The sequence below is a fragment of the Vanacampus margaritifer genome, chromosome 20, assembly GCF_051991255.1.
Source record: "Vanacampus margaritifer isolate UIUO_Vmar chromosome 20, RoL_Vmar_1.0, whole genome shotgun sequence".
Taxonomy (NCBI): Eukaryota; Metazoa; Chordata; class Actinopteri; order Syngnathiformes; family Syngnathidae; genus Vanacampus; species Vanacampus margaritifer.
This window is the reverse complement of record NC_135451.1, coordinates 11420103-11444811: the sequence shown is the minus strand read 5'-3', so window position 1 is coordinate 11444811 and position 24709 is coordinate 11420103. Positions and strand designations below refer to the sequence as shown.

At 37.5% G+C, this 24709-nt stretch overlaps 2 protein-coding genes across 3 annotated transcripts; both read right to left on the bottom strand.

The window, feature by feature from the left end:
* Positions 1-635: 635 nt before the first annotated feature.
* palmdb (palmdelphin b) lies at positions 636-24056 on the bottom strand. Of its 2 annotated transcripts, XM_077554542.1 has the most exons (8): positions 23916-24056; positions 21633-21702; positions 20554-20634; positions 20168-20298; positions 18800-18914; positions 4741-6841; positions 4583-4671; positions 636-3559 (listed from the first exon to the last, which is right to left on the bottom strand). In XM_077554542.1, exons 2-8 carry the CDS (start codon positions 21675-21677, stop codon positions 3476-3478), a joined length of 2646 nt encoding a protein of 881 aa, XP_077410668.1. In that variant the 5' UTR covers positions 21678-21702; positions 23916-24056; the 3' UTR covers positions 636-3475. The 2 variants fall into 2 exon arrangements, with proteins under 2 accessions (XP_077410668.1, XP_077410669.1); XM_077554543.1 differs by lacking the exons at positions 18800-18914; positions 20168-20298; positions 20554-20634; positions 21633-21702; positions 23916-24056 and adding an exon at positions 10635-10980.
* Positions 12611-17903, bottom strand: LOC144040393 (palmdelphin-like). Its single transcript, XM_077554544.1, has 2 exons — positions 15086-17903; positions 12611-14206 (listed from the first exon to the last, which is right to left on the bottom strand). Exons 1-2 carry the CDS (start codon positions 15264-15266, stop codon positions 13233-13235), a joined length of 1155 nt encoding a protein of 384 aa, XP_077410670.1. The 5' UTR covers positions 15267-17903; the 3' UTR covers positions 12611-13232.
* Positions 24057-24709: the final 653 nt, after the last annotated feature.

Here is a 24709-nt window from a genome sequence, read left to right as displayed (position 1 = left end):
TTTTATTATATTTATTTATTTATTTTATTTTACTGTACAATGTGAGATAAATTATATATAAATGATAAATTATATAATTATATAAATTAAAATTATTTTATTTTATCATATTTATTTATTTTATTTGACTGTACAATGTGAGAGAAATTATATACAAATGATAAATTATATAATTATATAAATTACAATTATTATTTTATTTTATTATATTTATTTATTTGTTTTATTTTACTGTACAATGTGAGAGAAATTATATATAAATGATAAATTATATAATTATATAAATTACAATTATTATTTTATTTTATTATATTTTTTATTTATTTTATTTTATTTATTATTATAAAATTATATATATATATATATATATATATATATATGGGAGAACTGTTGTCATGGCAACATCAGGTCAGTTATATTTCTGGCCAGACGGTGGCAGAAAAGTAGCAGGATGGATCGATTATTATTTTTAGTGAAGCAAATGCTCACCTTTTGAAAAATTGGTTGTCCATGTTTTGCATAAATCTTTATTATAGTTATGTGAACGTAAACTTAATTATCTCACTTCATAATTGGACTGAATTTCAGCCACGTGAGTATGGTCTCAATCAAACAAACAAAAAAAAAAAAGCACATGATTTTACAATATTTTATTGTTGCACAAATGTCTCACTTTCATGGGCAATAATGTGAATTTCCAAGCTTTTGCCCAGTAAAAACTTAAGCAGTTAAACCATGAACGGAATGTTCAAACGTAAGCAAGCAACTTGTGAGATGTTCGGTGCTTAAACAATGAACCGGACATGACGTGTAAAACAACACTGGAAGTTGACACTAAGGCCAAGAAACACCAAGATTGCCGTTTTTGTTTATGCTGTTGGGAAAAAAAATAAGAGCAACAACAACAACAACAACAACAAAATCGGATTATTTATATTGAAAACCACACCTTAAAGGGGACATATGAAAATTTGAATTGCATGTATGCAAATAGTTGGATCTCCATAAATCAACAACATTTTTATAAGAATACAATTATTAGAGGTAATTTGAGCAATTTTTTTTTTCCAGAAGTGTGTATCAAACTGGTAGCCCTTCACATTGATCAGTACCCAAGAAGTAGGTAAGCAGAGCTGCAGTGTCGATGCAGTGGGGCTATTTAATTATGAAATAAAAATACGTAATCTGTCTCCTTTAAGTGCTTTTAGTTTTGATTTTCTCCTTTTGATTAATTTATATAAATATATATGCACATCATATTATATATTCATTCTTTGACATTACAAAAATAAATAAAAAAAACAACAACATCATGGCACATTTGAACAAATCCTTTTGTAATGATGTTTTTGCTTATCTTGGAATTTATGTCATCCATGTATAGCAAAGTGGCATAATAAGATACACGCGGAATGCGGCATTTGCCTAATTAGCATATATGATAGCAACATCAAAAAGAAGTCAATAAATAAGTTTCACATTTAAGGTATCAACAATGGCTCAACAATACGTTTTGTCTTACATTCACACACATTTCAGCAAAAATTGCTTTGTGAACCGTTTGTTTGGTCGTAGCACGAAAGCCACGCGACGAATGCTGTTCGAAGGATTACTGCGAGGAAAATGATTACGTTGCGCAGTAAGGGACAAAATTCAGAGCCTAGTTAAGTTTACTTTTTTAATTTTTTTTTGCATGAAAGTCTATGTAAAAAAAAAAAAAAAAACTTATATTAGCATAAATTTGTTAAGAGCATTAAAATTCCCCTTTTGTATTCTTTTTACTACCGAAATAATTTTTGCACACATGGCTCTGGATTTTGTTCCTCCCACACAATCATTTCCTTCTCAGATCGGAGCAGTTGTCTAATCAAGTGGAAAAGAAACACCTTTTTTTTTTTTTTTTTTTAAATCTACACAAACACGAAAAGGTTATAAATAATATGTGCTTGCTTTGCTACTTCTACGCAATATGGACAAAAGTATTAGAACACCCGGGGCCTCATTTGCAACAAAAAAAAAAAAAAACAGACCTGGAAGTGATATTTCATATTCTCTTTCAATTTTAACTAGGCATTATTAATCAGTATCATTGTTAACGTGTTATTTTCAGCTGGTTTATGTGCATGGAAAGCTGTTTGAGCATCGATTCTATATTTTTGATATCCATCTTAAGGTCTACGCACTCACGTGCTCTGCGTCCTCACTAATAGGGCAATTTTGGCATACGAGTAGGAATTTTACACGAGACTTTCCAGGTTTCAAAAAAAAATTGGACAGATTTATTGAGTAAGCAATAAAGATCTGAAAGTATCAACAAAAATTCACAGCAATAGCTGGAGGGGGAAAAAAAACTTCAGTAACCAAATAAACAAAAGGCATGGAGTCAAGAACATTAAAGAACATTAAAGAACACTTAAGACAAATTACGAGACATGATAGAGGCAAAAACGTAAAATTCTTTAGTGGTACTATTAGTGCACAGATGTAAATTATGTAGTATAATAATAGTAAAGGAAAGATTATTCTGAAGTTGTCCTGCAATTGTGCACAAATGTCATACAGTCGTGGAAGGCAGTAGTGAAAAAAAAAAAAAAAACTAGCAAGACACAGTTACTAATGTGTTTGATTGTCTTACTAGTGAGGACAAAGTGTGTGCTAGCTAGCGTATAACGATGACTATCCGCAATATCTGATAAATGCAAAAATGGCGTTACATATGTATGCATATATTTTTTTTTAGAAGAAATGAGACCCAGGGGTCAAAAAAAGTGCATCTAAAGCAAACAGAGGTGGCAAATCCAGGTCAAAATTAAAAAAAAAAAACCTGCCACAGTTTGGCTTTAGCCATTGATGCTAGCGAGCTAGCTAGCGAGCTCCCTAGCAGGTAAACGAGCACCATGAGAGCTAGCTCTAGCTAGCTAGCTAGCACCTGGGGTTAAAGGCAACTGGTGGCAGGGTTTTTACTTTCTGCACCTTGATTTGCCACCTCTGGAAGCCAAGCCCCACCCACGTTATGTACTGCTGTAGTCACAGACTAGCATTAGCTTATAGCACCCACCACAGAAATGGCACCTGGGAACTGTTTTTTATTACAGTATGTCCTCCTTTAGTATTCAAACACAAGGAACACTTGGATCCTGAATTGCCCCAATACTTTTGTCCATACATTTTAAGACCTACTTGGGTCAAATATGAACAGAAATAGCTGAAATTGAATTGCTTTAGCGTTAAATTTTTCTCGACTAGTAGTAGTCCAAGGAAATTGCACATTCTTACTCATATTGCATGATTGTTAAAGCGCTCTGTAGACGATTGCCAGCAAAAGGCAGCAACAAACATTTGAACTATTTAGCTTTTTTTTTTTAGCCCAAAGCAATACAGAAACATTGATTTGATATCACAAAATTAGATGAATATTGGCAACAAGGCATGTTTAACACTTAGAATTAAAGATCGATGTCTTCTTATTTCCTCGTTAGTCGTTTTTTGTAAACTCGCCTGCCTCCCAGCGCAGAGCCATGGCACTCTTGCGTCTCGCTGCGGTGTAGCCTTCTGGAAACTGACAAAAAAAAAAAAAAAGGCAAATCATTGGTTTTCTATATTCAAAGCATTGTTAATCGTAATATTTTTCAGTAAGTAGTTAAGCTGGTTTAAAAGAAAAATATGTAAATTGGAAGGGTGTAACAAAAAACGGTTTGTACCGGCAAGTCTTTTTTTTTTTAAAGATGCAACTGTATCGAATTGAACCAATCATTCCCTTTTAAATATATCGAGATACGCATCAAATCGTTTTTTTATTGGAGAGATATCTTAGAAGGAAATGACATTTATTGTATTGACAAGTTCACTCAAACGTACGTAAGTCATTGTATCATACCCTCTTGAACTGAGTCTTACCATAATCATATCGAGTCGGACTGAATCGTTCTACTTCCAAATTGAACCCGTCCTTGAATCGTTTCACACCCCCGTGTATCGTGTTGAAATTTAACATTTTCAATTGATATTTTTACTGTTTTTGAATTGACTTATAAGTATATAGATGCCATATAACTATGTGTAGTTAAATGAATAACACTGTGATAATGTTTTTGTGAAATATATTGGAATCTCTCACTCGCTTCCAGCTCTTGAGAATAAGAATGTGTATGTTTTAAAAGTTGTCAAGTTCTCATGTCATTAGTCATTTGGTCGTAAAAAATGAAGATCCAAGGTCAAAGCCTGTCTACATCATTTCTCCGAGGCTGGTGGGGAGCTGAGATAATCGTATCAGTATCATCATGTCTGCTTATTAAGAACACTAATTCTTTGTCAAGTCTAAGGGCGGGAGTATTCTTTTTACAAGTATAAAGCAACTGTATGTTTTCATATTCGTCACACTGGAAGCTTAACATCACCTTTCGAATGTAAGCTATTCTCCTGTGTCTTTAAATAAACTCCTTACAAGGAACTTTTTCATCCGATCTCAATTCTGCAATTTATTTGAACACGCAAAAGATTACACTCAATAAAGTAATCAAATAATGCCTTCAATCGGAAACCCGTATCGAGTTGATCAATAAGCGTTTGTGCTCTGTCTTACTCTGTGATCGCAGGATAAAGTCGATCGATCCATCTTGGGTGTTTTCATCGGCGATGATGGCGAGGACTTGCACTTCATTGGCAAACAAGCTAAAAATAAATAAATAAAATGAAGCGTTTATCATTGAATGTACATAACATATCGACAAATCGCGTTACCTGGATTATCCAGTGACAAAGTACCCAAGTTGTTGGACAACATCCTTTTTTCATTGAACCTGCCTTTGCCGTAAAGATCGGCCCTCTCTTTCCTCAGCTCTTCCTCTCTTTGCTTCACCATTTGTATCTCCTCATCCACCAGCGACATTGTGCTTCTTGAACGCAGCTTGAAAAAGGGGTTGCTCAAGAACATTTTCTCTTGGGGCTCGCAGGCTTTGTTGAGGGAGAACTCCGAAGCGCTGCGGATAATCAGATTCGACGTCTCCAGGATGATAAGGTTCGAGCCGCAGTCCTCGGAGCACCATTCGCCACGCGCGGGATTGGAAGTGAAATCACTACTCGGGTCGAGAATGATCACGTTTGTTTCATTTTTGAATGGTTCCTTTGTTGGCGAGGAAGTGATGATGAATGAGGGCGTCAGCGGAGTGCTGATGGATCTTGGGATTCCTTGTGACGGGCTGCTAAACTGAGCGTCTGCAGATTTGCCCATACAGGACAGACCTCTCTCCTTTCGGAATTTCTCCTCTCGTTCCATCGATATGCGAATCTCCCTTTCGACAGGTGTTTCAAAGTCGTCGTTAGGAGATCTGTAACTGGAATCGTCCAAGCCGGAGTCTTCCGAACACGGGCTGAATTGAGTGTGTGTGTAATCCCCGACCAGAGTCAAGCTTTCCAGATCCTGGGATTTCCTGTTGGATCTTTCGATGTTTCGGACCGGCGTGTACATGCAACTGTGGCTGCAATGGAAATTGGGCTGCCTGGCTGCGGGTACCACAACCTGGTTTTTGGTTTGTTCTTCCATTGCCCGCCACTGTTTACGGGTCAACTGGAAGTCCACGTGCTCGGTGCTAACGTTCTCACTGGTCGTCTCTTGTATCACGCAGAAGTCTTTGGGTAGCTTCCGGTTAGGATCTGAAAGGTTCTGGGAGGATTGTTCCTGAGTGCTGGGATTATTCCTGTCGTCCTTCCCATTTTCATTTTCATCTTCAGAGATTTTGGACAGACCTTGAAGACTCAGAGAGATACATTTCACATCTTGCGGGGGTGTAGAACACGCAACATCCGGCTGTTCTAGCAGTTCTTCGACTTCTGGAACGTCGAGTTGGACTTCGTCGTAGTGATCGTTATCTTGGTCATCCGATTCGATCACGTCCACTTTCTGCACAAAGAGCTCCTGTGCGCTTAAATGAAGGCCGTCCAAATAGGAGTCGTCGTCTTCTTTGTTTATCGAAGAGGAGAATATCGTCCTCCATTTTTCATCCGTCTCACTATCAGAGGAAGCGGCTGCGATTTCAACCCTGAGGCACTCGTCGACTTCATCGGGGTCGAGATAACGGCAGGATTCGCCGGATATATCAGACATGGCGTCTTCTCGAATGTTCTGCTCTAGCATCACTTCCTCAGGAGCGGGCGGTTCGTAAAGGTTTCCGGGGACGACTTCAGGGTCGCCCTCTTCTTCATCCGCCTCCAAATTGTGATAGTCATCGTTGCAATAATTGGCTTCGTCTTCCTCGTCCAGGAATTGTTGCAGATCCGGAGATTGCTGGAGGTACTCGTCTTGCTCTACCTCTGATGTTTCTTCTGTTTCGAGGGGCCTCAATGGGTCGAAGTCTTTCTGTAGCACACAGTTCTCTTCGAAATCCTGCTCTTGTTCTGGCGTTCCCTGCATTCCCTGCGTCTTACACTGAGCCTCGTTTTCATAAACACTTTCGGCACTGGACAGAGTGTCGGACACAGAAGAAGCGATCGACTCATTTCTTTTGAGCTCGTCACGTCCTTCCTCAAATGCTATGGCGTCCTTTTCGTCGTGGATGGGTATGCCGTCGCAAAAACCCGTCTCGGGGTAGCCGGGCAATTCGCCGGTTGTGCTGGTCACTAGGTTGGTCGAGAGGTCGCTAGTACTTGATTCAATCTTGAACTCGTCTGATGTGTCTGGATTAATACCGATTTGCTCATCGGCCGCGGTGACCTCCCCGCTGCTGTCCGTCTCCAGTTCTGGTAGCTCGGTGGTTTCCATAGCGACAAAGTCGTGATTCTCGGAGCTGCTGTAACCTTTGTTTAGTTTTTGCCCATCTGACTTTTCTGTCTCGGAAGTAGCTTTCTGAATACATTGAGAAAGAAGACAAACGCAAAACTGTGAGTCAGACCGTTATGCACATTTTATTGCATGACATTTCACTTTGACAATGTTTTTGTAAGAACGCAAAGTCCTATTCAGATTTGGAATGCAAAAACGGTGTACGGGGGAAATCTTTCTGCGCAACCTGGAATTTGTCTAGGGAGGCTTTGTGCCAAGCGGAGAAGCACTTCTGATGTATCTGTAGAAGGAGGGGGTGGCCGCGGGGGCGTTTGTTTGTGTACGGGTGCGATGAGGAAAGAGGAGGGTTGTTGCTGCAGTGTTTTTATTTCATTGAAGTGGGTTATTCAGCGAACGACGAAATGGCTCACAAGCTTAAAGGCAGCAGAATATGATGCATTACAAGTCCTCTTATGTAACACAGAAGGACCGCGTCTGCCTCCCACGTATTATCAGAGGGTCACGGCGGATGTATTCCGAAGCACTCATTATTCATTACCGTCGGTCTTTTGGAAGATGCACTCTTAAGGTGCACTTTGTTTGATGCTAACCACAGCTAGCCCAACATAGCGTCATGCCATTTTAATTCGTTACACCGTTTGGTGCTTAGAAAGACGAATGAATTTCCTTTCTGGGGATAAAAACTGAAAAGGAACAGAAGACTGACCTTTTAGAGACACTTCTAAATCTAGTGCTGTGATAACACGCAACTGTGATGATAAAAATGCTAGGCTAACTGAAGATTCTAAATTGGTGTGATTGTAAGTGTGAATGGATGTCGATTTGTGCCTTGTGATTTGTCCTTCTCACCTAAAGCCCGCTTGGGATCGGGTCCAGCTTTGCCTTGAAAACATTTGTTTTGGTTTTCTCTTTCAATAAAAATAAGGGGGCACTGCCATTGACGGCTAGAGACGTCAAAAATTCATTGGAACTATTTCTATTATTTTTTTCTACTTTTTTTAACAAGAGTATTTTTTTTATTGTACATTTAGAACAGATATAAAATATGTGATTAATTGTGAGTTAACTAGTGAAGTCATGCGATTAATTACGATTACAATTTTTTTTGCCATTTTTAATTGAAATTAATCGCATGACTTCAATAGGTAACTCACGATTAATCACACATTTTATATCTGTTCTAAATGTACAATAAAACAATTTTTTCTAGATTTTCATACTCTTGTTAACAAAAGTGGGAAAAATTGTTTAACAGTTCAAATGAACTTTTGACGTCTATAGCCGTCAATGGCAGTGAATGAGTTAGTTATTTTCCCCGTGCCATTTTCATCCAACTGCTCAACCCCGTCTCACAGATGAAGACATCTTTAAATGTCTTCCAGTGACACATTTGGCTATTAGCGCACACAGCCACACAACAAAACAACCTACAAGGACACATGCGTGTAACAGACTTGAGTCGCCATGGCAACCGTTAGCAGTGACACTCACTGCATTTCTCATCCGCCACCTCCTCCGCCACCCACTCACCAACTCATCAGTGGTCTCTGGCTGAGGACGAATGCCGTGGTCAGGCTGCCATCGTAATTCAGCGCTTTGAAACGATCATTTGTTCGAGAGACGCGTTATGATTTCCTTGCGAACAAGTGTCGAGAGCGCCAAAACAAAACACTCCCGAGTATTTTTCTTAGCTATGCAAAGTCCCTCAACAACGAGTTGGACGAGCCCAAGCTGCAGATGGCAACAAACAAAATCATCAGGGACGGACACGTTGTGCGAATCACAGACGTGGCTTTGCTCACTCAGCCCAGACGAGGCGATTGAAGGAACGGGACATTTATCACAATCTGCCCTCGGGGGGCTGGCGGCCAATCTGGCGCACCTGGGACTTTGCAAGTCATACTGAATTCTGGACTTTCTGTCGAGTCCTGATGGAAAGACATGCTTTTATTTCCAGTACTAGTCCAATACTAGTACATTCTTTGTCCGCATTACTAAAACAATTTCATGAATTAGAACTACTGCGTCGTATGTAGAATTTTGTGTCACATGGAGTACTATTAACTGTATAAAAAAAAAATAATAATAAAATAAATATTTTAAATTTTACTGTTCACAACAAGAAATTTGGGCCATCCAGCATGAGAATGACGCGCGGGAATTTATTTGTATCAGGGACAAAAAAAAAAAAAACATTTCAGTAAATATGCCAGAATTAGCCAAAATATATTTTTAGTATAATAATAATAATAAAATAGTAAAATTTAAATAAAATACACAACAAAAGCAATACATTCCCTAAAATGTACATTAAAACCAACCAGGGATTAAAAAAAAAAATACAGGAAGCATTAGTGTTGACATTTCTGATTAAAGGGATACTTCATTGAGCCATTTTCAGCAATTATAAATTAATATTTTGCCCTGAATTAATTTGATAACTTGTAAAATGAATACCTTTAAAAACGATTTTTTCCACTTGCTGTCGACTGAAGATGACATCACCCGTGCTGATGAGGAAGTAGGTAACGACCAATCACAGCTCACCTGTTTTCTGGGTTTGGTCGGCAAACTGAGCCACGATTGGTCGTTACCTACTTCCTCAGCACAGGTGATGTCATCTTCAGTCGACAGCAAGAGGAAAAATTCGTTTTTAAAAAGGTATAGATTGTTCATGAAAACGCATGAATTGAAGTTATCACACTCATTATGGACAAAATATGAACTTTTTTACTGCTGAAAATGACTTGAGTCAAGTATCCTTTTAATATTTACGAAAATGGACCAACCCAGTCTGCTCCAAAGTTATCCATTTGTCCGTACTAGTAAACTGGCACTAGTAGCATGACTGTCTTACGAATAACTTTTTTTCCCCAATGCTGCCTGCCTTTTACTACTGTATGACAAGAAGTAGTAACAAAAAAATATATATATAAATAAATAGAAATTTAAAATTTAAAATTTAAAATTTAAAATTTAAAATAAAATAAAATAAAATAAAATAAAATAAAATAAAATAAAATAGAATAAAATAAAATAATTTATGGAAAAATCAAAACATTAAATTACTGCAAATTGCAATGTAATATCCCCAATTTTTTACACCAATAAAACAAATTTCAATCCCTCTCCATCACCATGGATTTTGTCGACAAGGGTTCAACGTTCTAGTTCTCGTTATCCAAATTTAGGAAGACCCGATGTGAAGCGCAAACCCCGCGGAGCCGCTTCTCTCAGAAGCGTCTTCTAGCGCAGCTTGACAGTAATTGTGCTCGCATAACGCGTGCGAAGTAAGCAACCCGCGCAGCGGAAACGAGAGGACTAAAAGTATCATCACCGCTGCGAAAACTCAATTAGAAGAAGTCTGGAGTTTCCATCGTCTCGGTTGGAGCTGTTGTTAGGATGCAGGAAGGAATCGAGCGAAGAACAATTTCGAACCCAAAGTTAAAATTACATCGTGTTACAAAATATGACAAGAGAGCTGGATTTTTTTTTTTTTAATAACTAAAATATCTAAAAACAGTGCTTTTCCCATATAAAATATTCTCACGATGCAATATTAGTCGAGCCACATAATGTCGTCACCGGAATCCAGAAAAACAACAATCACATGATCTTAGTTCAAAACAAATCTTATTGATTTCCTGTATTTTCCACCTCCCACTAAATGCAGTCACTGCAGAAAACACTCCAAGATTCCCCTCACACATGCAGCCTGCGACAGCACACCATCATCTGCAAACCTCCATGCCGGCAGGCTGTCCGTCTGCCGGCTACAAATTTGACACCGGATCCTCTCACGCAGAATAAACCCTCAAAAACTTCTTTCTTTTCATTTGTGCGTTATTGTACCTACCTGAGACAGAGTGGCAGGCTCATGCACAAGACTCTGCTCTGTTTCTAAGAGCAGCCTCATACTAACAGTTCTGCCTGGCTTCCGCACGCACCGATTGGACGGCTGCTGAAATGGGTGTAAGAAAGGCGACCAATACTCGGCCTTCTATTGATGAACACAAGGAAAAGAAGATTCCATTTTGTTCTCACATACACACATGGACGCATCCAACCACCTGCCTCATTTTTCGCAGCTTAAAAACAGGATTTAATGACATCACTGCTACAGAATCTAATCAGGGAGGAAATTAGAGTGCCGTTTGTTTTACATTTGTAAATATATACAGTATTTAGGAACTTGGTACTGACGTGATGTTCTAAAAAGTTGGAACTGAGGCAACCTTTACTTAAAATTGAGAAAGGTTGAGTAAATTGTCATTTAATGGGGAAGTCAACCCCCCAAAATTCTTATATATATATATATATATATATATATATATACAGTATACACACACACGGGTATATATATATATACGGGTATATATATATATATATATACACACATATATATATACACACATATATACATACACACGGGTATACATATGTGTATATATATATATATATATATATATATATATATATATACACACGGGTATACATATATATATACACACGGGTATAAATATATATATATATATATATATATATATATATATATATATATATATATATATATATATATATATATATATATATATATATATATATATATATATATATATACAGTATATATATACAGTATATATATATATATATATATATATATATACACAGTATATATATATATATATATATATATATACAGTATATATATATATATATATATTAATTTTTTTGTTTTTCTCCTCTAACTTCTACAAAATAGATTCAAACCGGTCCAAAATGTTCGTCTTTTCCCTACCGCAACTTACACCCACTCCCCCCCCCAAACAATTGCCTTTTTCTGTTTGTATTCTCCTCTAATTTTTCAACTTTTTAACCGATTCAAATCGTTCAAATTTTAAACTGTTCAACTTACCTCCTATTTTTTTCTATACTTGAAAATACAATTTTAAAAAATTACAATGTTTTCTCTGTTTTCTCTCATTTCTTTACTTTTTTTTTTTAACCGATTCAAACTGTTCCAACTTAGACATAATTTTTTCATTTACCCGCTCAGCCATATTAATCAGAATACCATGTTAAGACTATACTGAGGATGCATAGAACATATTATTGTCAAGGAAATCTTTGGGTTGACTTCTCTTTTAAGGATACAGAGATATTTGTGAACCAAAAATTACAGCAGGATGGGTATCCATATATTTTATTAAATAATTGACATGTATTATAAAATAAACAACAAATAACCACCATCATTGACAAGAGCACAAGCCTGCCTAGTAATTAATAAAAATATATCCTTGTATCAAGTGAAAGTGAATAAAAGATTCAATGTACAAGAAAATGTCTATGGGCTCAGTAATCATTCAAAATTCACAGCTTTAGCGAACAATAAAGTTGTATATTTATTTATATAACCATTTAGCACATTCACTGCCATTGACGGCTATATACGTCAAAAATGTATTTGAACTATTTCTATTAGCTTAACATTTTTTCCCCATTTTTGTTTACCTTTTGAAAACCTAAGGGGAAAAAATTATTGTACATTTAGAACAGATATCAAATTTGTGATTAATCGTGAGTTAACTAGTGAAGTCATGCGATTAGTTATGATTAAAAAATGTAATCGCCTGATGCCCCTAATTTTTAATAACATTTTCTTTGTTTTAAAAAAGAAAGAAAAGATTATTAAAAAAACAATAATAATTAAAATTACCTTTTTTTTTTTTTTTAAAGAAGAAGACGAAAAGATTATTAAAAATTAGGGGCATCAGGCGATTAAAAAAATTCAGAATTAATCACATGACTTCACTAGTTAACTCACGATTAATCACAAATTTTACATCTATTCTAAATGCACAATTTTTTTTTCTAGGTTTTCATACTCTTGTTAACAAAAGTGGAAACAATGTTAAACTAAAAGAAATAGTTCAAATTAATTTTTGACGTCAATAGCCGTCAATGGCAGTGAATGAATTAAATGTCTTTTTGGAGTAGAGGACAAAGCGCTCTCAAATTATAAGATGCTAAACACTATCAAAACTTAAGTCTGCAGACATTGAACCCAAAGTCCTCTCATCAGGTTTTCATGTTGTAAAAAATTGCACTTATATAACTGTTCCTCGATACTAGTATTACAATTGAAATGTCACCTCAAGCCCCCCCCCCCCCCTTCTTTCTGCTTTTTTCTCATTATGCAACAAAAACACAGAAAGAAAGGGAAAGCAACCAAGGACAAGGTTTTGCATGAGAAATAGAAAAAACGCGTGTTTTAGTCCAATGGCATCAAAAATATAATATCGAGGATTTTTGATTTTGAAAATATGATGGTGTTTATTTTATTAATTTTTGTTAATTTATTTAGTTCACATTATATTGTGTTTGTTATGCAGAAAGAGCTTAGCTGTGTTCGTTTCATAAAATATTTGCTAAAGCTTCAGTTTACCCGTCTTTAAACTTGCCCTTTATTCCCTGACTTGTGTCTGAACGTCGGCCTGTGCAGACCCGAATGATTCCAGCGCACGTTGTCATCGTCGCTAATACACCTGCAGCTTTTTGCCACTCGAGGTCGGAACACTTTGCTGGTGTACCCTTCAGGGTGGTATGACACGAGCTCCCCGTTGTTTATATCTTCCGTTTCTTCGTCGTCGTCGTCGTCGCTGCATCCTACGGTCACCAGTTCTGCTCCGAAGTCGACTTGGTCCTCATCCAAGGCGTTTTCGTAGCCCATAAAAATCATGGTGACGGGTGTTGAGTCCGGATCTTCTGATTGGTTGTTGGAAATGTTTGTAGAGGCAAAACTGTCGATCAAAGAATCGAGTTTGTGTTTAGGGTTCGTCACATCTAAGTCGGTGCAAACAAGCTGTGAAGGTTTTGGCTTCTCTTCCGATCTGACTTTGACTGTGACAACAGGACTCTGTTTAGGACTGTTGATGTGATTTTTGTTAAGACCTTGTTCAGTTTTGTCAAATATTTTGGATTGGGCTTGAATGCGCTCACTGGATTCTGTCATTTCTTCTTCGTTAAGGGATTTTTCATGGCTTTTTAGTTGTTCTTGTTCTGGCGAAGGGTTTTGACTATCTGGTAGCTCCTGCGCTTCATTTGAAATCTGCGGCCCCGAGAGCCTGCTCGTTCCAACGTAAGCGGTTGAGTAGACCGGTTGATGGTACAGCAAATCACGAGGTACGTTCTCATCCGTGGCCTGTCGTAGGAGTTCATCGACCTGCGTTGGTGTCATTTCGCCGTCCACGCCGGGAGACGGTGCGACCCCGTCAGGGTTTAAAGCGTATATAGATTTGCGTCCGTCATCGTACACCTTCGAACCTCTCCCCTGGAGGTTTTCGGCGCTAACGGTTGCCGTAGAGACCACTTGACTTGTTCCTGTTCTTTTATCGTGCTCCACACTGATCTCCATTGCAAATGTTGCTGAAACGCAAAAAAAATGATGAACTTAGATATCTTGCTGAAACGCCCAATATAGCGGCGCCTTGAGATACAAGCGGCGCCTTGAGATCCAAGCGACGCGATTTCTGAGTTTTTCGAGATACGAGTTATTGCTGTTGGCTTGTTAAACGAAACATAACAACGATAATTTGTCAAAGGTTTCGCTATGTGGACACAATTACACAATGCGTTTTCAAAACAACCTGCTAGCTCAATGCTAACGCACAGTACTAAACGCCATTATCAGGCTAACAAATAGCATCGAGAGTCGCAATGTTATAACCCACGACCTGCGGAGCAACAAATGAAAAAAGATATAACAATAGTTACAGACATATGTTCCTTTTTTTTTTTTTATTCGCCATTCTGAGACGTCTACTCGTATGTTTGCATTATACTGCCCCCAAGTGGTCAAGGCGTACATAACAGGAGCAGCACAATATCAACCAAAAATGTGGCCCAATTTTTTTTAAATTTCTTTACACTGCATTTAAGTTTGTCTTTATTGTATGACTTTAAATAAAATAAAATTTTAGAGTGCTAATTTTTATACTAAAAACATTACATACATTTTTGTTCTTTTTTTTTTGTGGTCGTAACGAATTAATGGCATTTCTATTTATTTCAATGGGAAAGTACATTTTTAGATACAAGAATGAAATAAAATTGTATTTCAAGGCACCACTATATATATTTAATACATTTAGATTCAAATTTTAGTGTTCACGAGGAGGGAAGAAAAATATGAATACTCTCAGCTAAAGCTCAAAATGACAGCTTGCCAAGGTCATAAAATCATTATCATCAGTATATATTTCTCTGGCGCACGTCTAATAACTGCGACTGTATTTGATCCTTTACCACTTTTTGGACTCAGACTTTTTGCTGACGTCCTCGGGGAAAGTACCGGTAATGAAATTTCAGGGGGCCTTGATGAAGAATGGTGGCTCGTATCTGAGAAAAAAAATGAAATTAGCATCTGAAAAGGATAGACGACTTGAAATAAGTCATTCATTGGATTTATTTCACTGCAAGGCCGCATTATAAAAAAATTACTATAAAAAAATGCATCATCATATTAAAAGTTATCACGTTGACTTTTTGGGACAAAATGCAAAATCCCCAGTAATGAACCCTGATCAATCAATATTAAACACTATGGGCACTAAATCCAAATCATGCTGTTAGTCATTTTACAAATCAGCCAGAAACAATTGTTAACATATTAGTGAGTAGCTCACTGATGTTATTTCAAACACCGCATTAATATTTATACAATGCGTAGATCTGGTACATTTTTTTTTTGCTAAAACCTCAACACGTGCTATGTTATCTACAAACAAACCAATCACAACACACAATCAACAAAAGTGCCTTATTTTACCTGTGTGGAAGTCCGCACTCAACCCCTACATTTGAAGACAGAGTACTTGAATATCAAAATAATGAGGGAAGTGAGCAATCAAACATCACAGGAGTACTGAGAGTCCATTAAAAAACATTTTTTTTCCCGAGTGTGTGTGTGCGTGTGTGTGCAAAGCAAAAGTGAGGTTGCGTAACAGTGGATGTCAGTTATTTATCCAGACAACAACCAGATAGTAAGTCTTGCATACATTAGTTTTTCTTCACTGTAAGTAAATGATGAATCTGCTTAATTAAATACACCTTTTTTTTAGTAAATTACACACTTGATAAATGATAAATAATAAATATTGGTGAATGTAATATTAAAAACCCTCAGTACAAACAACAGAATTGGTTTAGTCCTATTTACTTTGCTAATATTGGCCATGGCGTCCCACAGGGGTCCATGCTCGGACCACACGTTATTGAGTTCCACTGTCATGCAAATAACGCAACATTTTATTGATCAAATAATCAGAATGAAAACAATCCTTTATCCAAACTTCGGACATGCCATAAAAAAAATAAAAAAAATCAATTGGCCATGGCGTCCCACAGGGGTCCACGCTCGGACCACACGTTATTGAGTTCCACTGTCATGCAGATAACGCAACATTTTATTGATCAAATAATCAGAATGAAAACAATCCCTTATCCAAACTTCGGACATGCCATAAAAAATAAAAAAAAAATCAATTGGCCATGGCGTCCCACAGGGGTCCACGCTCGGACCACACGTTATTGAGTTCCACTGTCATGCAGATAACGCAACATTTTATTGATCAAATAATCAGAATGAAAACAATCCTTTATCCAAACTTCGGACATGCCATAAAAAAAAAAAAAAAATCAATTGGCCATGGCGTCCCACAGGGGTCCACGCTCGGACCACACGTTATTGAGTTCCACTGTCATGCAGATAACGCAACATTTTATTGATCAAATAATCAGAATGAAAACAATCCTTTATCCAAACTTCGGACATACCATAAAAAAATTTAAAAAAATCAATTGGCCATGGCGTGCCACAGGGGTCCACGCTTGGACCACACGTTATTGAGTTCCACTGTCATGCAGATAACGCAACATTTTATTGATCAAATAATCAGAATGAAAACAATCCTTTATCCAAACTTCGGACATGCCATAAAAAAAAAAAAAAAATCAATTGGCCATGGCGTCCCACAGGGGTCCACGCTCGGACCACACGTTATTGAGTTCCACTGTCATGCAGATAACGCAACATTTTATTGATCAAATAATCAGAATGAAAACAATCCTTTATCCAAACTTCGGACATACCATAAAAAAATTTAAAAAAATCAATTGGCCATGGCGTGCCACAGGGGTCCACGCTCGGACCACACGTTATTGAGTTCCACTGTCATGCAGATAACGCAACATTTTATTGATCAAATAATCAGAATGAAAACAATCCTTTATCCAAACTTCGGACATGCCATAAAAAAAAAAAAAAAATCAATTGGCCATGGCGTCCCACAGGGGTCCACGCTCGGACCACACGTTATTGAGTTCCACTGTCATGCAGATAACGCAACATTTTATTGATCAAATAATCAGAATAAAAACAATCCTTTATCCAAACTTCGGACATGCCATAAAAAAAAATAAATAAATCAAGATGCCAGACAAGTTCTTGCTTCTTAATTCAGATAAAATTGCACTTATATTCCTTGGCTCGTATTTAGGATTCCTCTCCCACATATGAGAAGTGTCAAGGAAAGCATTTTTTTCCACTTGTGCAACATAAATAATTCTGATTTCCTGCTGCTAGCGGATGCAGAAAAAAATGACTTTTGTGACCTGGAGGCTGAACTTCCTGATAAAGCAAAAAAAATACAAAAACTCTTCCCATTCCTTCCTTTTCACTGCATTTTATACATCGCTACTTTTGTAAATGATGCCAACATATTTTCCCCCTCAATATCTCTCTTCAGATTTCCTTCCCGAATGGCAAGCCTCACTTTGCCGGTATCGGAGATGCGACCGTACATCATCACACCGCCTTCACCAAGAGGTGAAGCAATTCGCATCTGGTTTCAACAATCCGAAATAATGCAACACACCCATTGTGTAAAAAAACCTACAATCAAAGATGATAAGACGTTTGAGAGTGTGAGTCTTCTAATCCGTGATTAGGTCAAGAACACTTCCGCTCCAATCACATGCATGAAATACTGAGCCAGTTTGTTACTATTAACTCATTCACTGCCATTGACGGCTATAGACGTCAAAAATTCTTTTGAACAATTTTTATTAGCTTAACATTTTTTATCCATTTTTGTTTACAAGGGTATGAAAACCTAGAATTTTTTGAATATATATTTTTGGTACATTTAGAACAGATATAAAATTTGTGATTAATCGTGAGTTAACTAGTGAAGTCATGCAATTAATTACGATTACAAATTTGCCCCTGATGCCCCTAATTTTTAATAATCCTTTCTTTAAAAACGAAACAAAAATATTTATTTTATTTTTTTATTTTTAATAATGTTTTTTTTTTTTTATAAGAACAGATTATTAAAAATTAGGGGCATTCAATTTTTAAACGTAATTAATCGCATGACTTCACTAGTTAACTCACGATTAATCACAAATTTCATATCTGTTCTAATACCCCCAAAAATTATATGTTTTCATACTTTTGTTAACAAAAGTGGCAAAAATTGGTTAATAACAGAAATAGTTCAAATAAATTTTTGATGTCTAAAGCCGTCAATGGCAGTGAATGAGTGAAGTGATCATTCCTTGACAATTATTCATCAAAACAATGACTCAAAAATAATCCACTAAAAACAATAAGCACATGCTATTTTCTGTCTCACACATGTACATTTTTGCATGAGTTAACATGCACTAACAAAATCCCACACCTCTGTATCAGTAGCTAGCAATAGCAGCTCATATTTGTGATTTAAAAAAAAAGGGTATGCACTTTTATAGATTATGCAATCTGTCATTGACACTTTTTTAGTCAACAGCCAGACATAGACAGACGGCGGTTTGATAGAATTCACATTATTGCCTACGTTAAAAAGAAAAAATGTTGTTCATAACTTTCTGTTAACATTCCACTGCAGTATCAGCACCAACACAGCAAACAAGCAATCAATAATATGGACTCATCCTTTTGCTCTCTCAGCCTACCTTGATAATGTCCTCGGGTGTCCTCTCAACTTCTTTTAATCGCTTCAACACAATTTCCTCATTGGCGGAGATGTTGAGCTCTTCTGTTTCTAAGGCCTCGATCTCTTTTTCAATCCTAATGAATAAAACACCAATGGTTTTAGTAACATCCCACGAGAAAAACATTTCCTGTAGACTCATTTATTTTTTATTGTCTCTTCAAAGGCCTTTTGACAGTCAGGGAGAAGAAGCTGCTTATTAGTCTTTTTGTTCTACGTTGGCGAGGGGGCGGAGATAGAACAGGGAGTGTCCAGAGTGCCGATGTTTCTGTCCTTACATAACTTAGCAAGAACGGAGCCAAATAAATTGATCTTGGACATGTAATAGTTCTCTTCGGCTTTAGTCTGCTTGTCTTCAGCTTTTGTTGGCTTTTTTGTAACTTCTGTAGCAATGCTGGCAACCTTTTTTTTTTTTTTTTAAATAGGAACGATACAGAATTTCTAAAAGGAACGATATGAACCCTATTTCATGTTTGGGTTCTGTTTGATTTTGTCATGTTTCTTTAAGTAGATGTTCTGTTTTTTATTGTGTGTCTCCATTGGTCTTGTTGAGTGTAATCCCGCCCTTCCTCGTGTCAACCAATCAGTGCCCTCAGCCGCTTGTGTCTTGCCCCAGGTGTGTCTTGTTTTGTCGTTAGTGTGTGTTCCTCCCGTCATTGCTTGCCATTTGGAGTTCGCTTTTGTTTTGTTTGATGAAATTCCTTTTATTTATTTATTTATTTTTTTACATCACCTCGGCCTCCTTCCCTGCATTTGTGTCCGCAATCCCCACTTTACCGTAGCACCCTAAATCCTAACCCAAGCACCTGATCTAAGATTTTTTTTTTGGGGGGGGGGGGGGGGGGGTGAAAAATAATGCTATATTTAGGAGAAAAATTTGGATTTTTTTTTCTATGAGGGAATTGGGGGAGTGTTAACCATTGATTACAAGGTGATTTGAATGAGCTGAACATTTTAAATTTCAAATGGGAAAGAATTTTTTAACGTCTCATTTGAAATGAATGGGGATTTTTTTTTTTTTGGGGGGGGGGGGGTGGAAAACTGTGAAAGTCAGGAATGAAAAAAAAAAAAAAGATAGCCCGCTAAGTGTGAATTTTTGAAACATGTTGAAGTTGTAAGGGTTTGAATCGGTCAAGAAATGTAGAAGTAGTTGAAGGACAAAACATACATGGCGGAAAAAATGCGAGTCAAATAAGATTTGTGTGAATGCATTACACAGTTAGCTGTATGTTAAGTGTGTGTTGTCCTCAAGTTGACCAACCCAGCACTCCACCCGCAAAACAATAACGCCAATGTTGTCAAGCACAAGTTTGAGGAGCGCCGGCGTTACCTGTCAATATCGCTCTGCAGTTGATCGCTCTGTTGTTGTTCATCCTGAGCCTGAAGTCTCATCGCCTCCTGCTCCTCCTCTGATTGCTGACTCAAACCATCCATCAGCCATTGCTCCCTCAGGGACTTTTTCTGTTAATTACATGAAACATGAAGAAACTTTATTACACTGAGATAAAATGTAAATGAAAGAAAATAGGGGACCTGTGATGAATCACGGCATATTCGCAGTTGGGCTTTTGTCAAGTCACCTATTCAACAATTTTTGTTCTCACACATTTTAAATTTGTGTCTATCCCAACCCATGACTCATTAATCACTGGTAAAGTGTCCTGTGTCTGGCAAGTCAGTGTATCTCATACTCAATATTTAAGGTTTTGGTTTTACCTTTATGTATTGGAGCTTCAGTTTTTCTTCCTCTATTTGACTTCTTTTCTTGGCAATATATTCCTGGATTCTCCTTTTGTCCTGTCGAGGAAAGTGAAACAAAAATGTTTACACCCGTTGTGTCCTTTTGTCAAGTCAAGGACTTCAGCCTTGTGTTGACAGCTGGAAACTGACTGCCATAAATAACCCCAAAAAGTAACACGGACTTTGTGCTCTACCTTTGAGTGTCAGCTCCCAACTCTTGGATTTTTAGCTCCTAAACCGTTAATGCTATTAAAATAAGGCATGTTGGTGCTAAGTGATGTTAAGGATGTTGGTGGTATATTGTAGCCTGAAATTAGCTCCCGGATCTAGGATCACTTCGGCACTACGCGCCAGTGAAAGGAGATCACTTTAATTTTGTCTGCTGGTATTTATAGACCTGTCTGACATTGACTGTGTCAAAGATGCCGTTGTCTGCGACCAATGATGGCTCGACCATGAAAATCCTGACATGGTGTAAGGGTTAAGGTTGTTAATTATTTGCGGAAAATGGGTATAACGAACCACTTAGATTTCAAGTGAGGTTCTGTAGAACTTCCGTATAAAAGTACAGATTCAGGAATTTATATTCACTGTTTGAGAGAGGTCTGACCTTGACCCCTTTTGAAACCTAATGGCACCACCCACCTGTTTGCCATCCTCCATGAACCAGAAAATACTAAACTAACAGACAAAAAAAAAAATCATACTTTCTATTGAGTACTGCTTATATAACTATCACAACATTGCTAAAACAGCAAATCAGTACAACATACGAAGACTTAAATTGCTGGAGAATGTAATTTGAGGAAAAAAAAAAGCTGTATCCCCTTCCCTACCCCCTACCAGGAAAACACTCCTCATGCCCATGAACAATCCTACCTTTTAGAAGAACACCCACACGTAGGTTATTTTTAGTCTTCATTTTCTGGCCCCACAATGAATATTCTGTTTTATAAAGCATACAACTGAAACACTGGAGCGTACCAGATGGAAATTTATAAAGCAACCAAAGCATCGTCGAGCGTGTATCCGATACATATGCTCAAAGTCTTTACCGTGATAGCCTGGAGACGTTCCTTCAGCAGGTCCGTTTCCTCCATGATGTGCTTCAAAACAAGGTTTTATCTGGAAGAGATTTTTAGATTATGTGTGAATTATTTTTTGGCCAACTAATCAGTGAGGACAAAAAAACGGAATATTACCATCTTTACTAAAGAGGTCCATCCTTCCAGCCATTAATCCAATAAAGTTTAACAAACCTTTGGTATTATTATCCTTCTAATTGTTTATTGAGTGCATGACTATTGTTTGTTAGTTGGTTAGTGACTGGTTTGAAGTTATTCAGTGTGTTTTAACTTTTGTTTGGTCACTCTGCTCTATTTCATAGACGTCTCTCCCAGAGTCCATCCTTTTTCCTGAAGCACGAAATCCAGGTCATTCATTCACTAAACTCGAGCGTAAAGAAGGTGTTGTTGGCCATAAAATATCTCAAATATCTTAAGCTTGTTGAGAGAAACAAAGTGTTTGTAGTGTTTCGGACAAAGCAAAGACAGAGATGATTTTTGGAAAAGCTCCTGGTGTGGACGGATTACATGCAGAACTTTTGGAATATTTTTGGACATGAGTGGGGGAATTTCAAGCCTTGTGTTGTGGTGTGTTCTACTGTTAATAAAAGAATACCTCACTTTGCTAAACTTTTAGCTAAAGGACTGAATGTTTCTATTGAAACTTCCATTTCAAATCCATATTGGATATTTTGGGATCAGGAAAATGCATCTGATCGTGTCTATCCTTCTATTCTATTTTTTGTCCAAGATAGAAACTCGTTGAGTGGTCTCGTGTTGGTTGGAATTGTAACCAGACAGGCAATTATATAGCTTGGACATCAAATCCCTTCTGTTCTAGCTCAGAATTTCCACCAAATCCCAACATAGCGTTGCAGAGAGTTTCAATCAAGGGTGCTAATTCAATTCCAAAGTAATTGGTATGATTGTTTTGCTAAAAACGAACCCGTCTATTTAGATAGATACTGTACATCAATAAGATAAAGAAAAGCTGATGAAGAATGACAGAGAATTGTAGTTGTTGCTGGTAAAGGTCATCCCGCTGTTTGCTTGTCCACCTGTTGGCACCATGGCAGTTTGATCCAACAAGCTAAAAATACTACAACCGCATGGCTAACAGTGGGTCTACGCTTGCTATAAGAGAATGTCAGCCGGTTACAGCAGGTCATGAATAAAAAGCATTTAAATGCCTTTCCATCGTACAGACAGCGCATTTGGTAAAATGTCCGTTGTATGCTGAACTTTGGAACCACTACTTGTTTGTTCTGTGTGATGCAAACCAATTAAGCATACCGATTAATTACACGCACCTTCTTTTGTAATCAGTGAAGAAAGTTTGAGTAAAGCCTTGGTATTTTTATCTCTGGCTGACCTGTCCGTGATCTTAGGCAGACTTCAATACATGTGACGGTGATCCCAATACCTCCCTGTCTGCCTTGCCATTCAGACAAGGTCCTCCTTATTTGTAATCTCTGGCCGTCCCCACCTTAATCTGATCTGTGATGGATTAACTGCTCACACATGAGCTGAGCAGCACAGGTCTTGACCAACATGTTTTCCCTGAGACGATACTTCTTCCCACAGTCAAAAACATGTATAATGGAATTGGATAGATTAAATTTTTTTTTTATTATTATTATTTTTTTTTAAGGCAGGTTCCAGTAATGCTACTATGGTCCTTACGAGGAAGCAGACACAACTTTCTCCTTCGCGTTTTGAGATTACAGATTAGATTAGGTTGATCATTGAAAGAGACTCTGGATTATTGAATGATTTAATAAACACATTCCAGTATCAGAGACTTTCAGCCTAAAAACCAGGGTTGTCTTCACTTAATTTGAAGGTACGAGGACTCGATGCCCCGAAGACATATGCAAATATCATTACATAGACACTTCCTAGTGCTGCCACGTTCACATTCACGTAATGAAATGGTTCTGACCGCATGTTGACAACAGACACTATTGTATGCGCATACATACAAATAAGAAACTTTTTACATCTTTGTAGAACATTGTTGCTATAGAAACGTATCGTTTGCTGATTTTGTGCGTTCTCAGGTGATTCGCAAGTAGGTCATTGGAGTCAGAACCCTGCTGAGGTACCACCATTCATGACTGAATGAGAAAATTAGACAATCAAAAAGACTCTCCGGCCTCAATTCAAACGCTCAACGAATATGTATTCGCGCCCTGGTATTTTTTGCTTCGACTGTCGTACTCAACTGTAATGTTATGTAATGTTACAGCGGCAATAATTCCGAGGTCTACTCACCCGGTGTGTCGCAGGGCTTGTGTTAAAGAAGTCACTCTTAAAGCATATCCAACATCGTTACGGTGTCTGGGATTGTGTTGAGGAGATTGTGTAGGCTGAGAGGAGCAGGCAGCTCGGAAGACAACCCCACCTCCCTCTCTCTCTCTCTCTCTCACACTCTCTCTACTGAAATATATTCCGCAAATTAGCCACCTGAACGTAGCCAAAAAGTTATATCTGGACTTTAATCTTCTGAATCTGACTTGATTATACACGGGGGGGGGGGGGAAAGTAAATAAGATGCTTTCTGTGTGTCGCTGTGTGCCGTTTTAGAAACACTGTCCCACTTTACAGTGTGACATGGATGGGTTTTTGTTACCATAGCAACAATACCCACTCAAATTTGTACAAGATCACCAGCCAGTGCACGGAGGAGGAACTGACTCAAGCTGTTCGGAATGGCATTCCTTCATGTGATCGACTTACATATCTTCAATGGCTGACATTTTGAAAACTTACAGCATCTCAACCCTTTTTTTCTGTCATGTGTATGTAGGATTAAATTCACCCCTTAGTCTGATTTGGATTATTCCATTTGCAAGTGTGGGAAAAAAAAAAAAAAAACTCAAGTAAATTTTTTTTGGTGGGTGTATTTCTGTAAATGAGCTATGAAGATGTGGTGAGATTACAGTGGTGGCTTTGTGCGAGAGTCATTCATTTGCAGGCTGGACACAAAATCATATGCTGAGAGCAGGATTTGAGCTGAAAATAAGAACTCCGGTTTTGGATGGTTACTGTGAATGAAGATGTGTGAG

Excerpts from the sequence above, each read along its gene's own strand:
- LOC144040393 (XM_077554544.1), bottom strand. The coding sequence starts at position 15,266 with ATGCGGCCTTGCAGTGAAATAAATCCAATGAATGACTTATTTCAAGTC. Across the intron at positions 14,207-15,085 it reads AAGTCTGAGTCCAAAAAGTG|CAACATTTGCAATGGAGATC; the intron begins GTAAAGGATCAA and ends TTTGCGTTTCAG.
- palmdb (XM_077554542.1), bottom strand. The coding sequence starts at position 21,677 with ATGGAGGAAACGGACCTGCTGAAGGAACGTCTCCAGGCTATCACG. Across the intron at positions 20,635-21,632 it reads AACGTCTCCAGGCTATCACG|GACAAAAGGAGAATCCAGGA; the intron begins GTAAAGACTTTG and ends TTTCCTCGACAG. Across the intron at positions 3,560-4,582 it reads CTTTATCCTGCGATCACAGA|TTTCCAGAAGGCTACACCGC; the intron begins GTAAGACAGAGC and ends TTTTTTTGTCAG.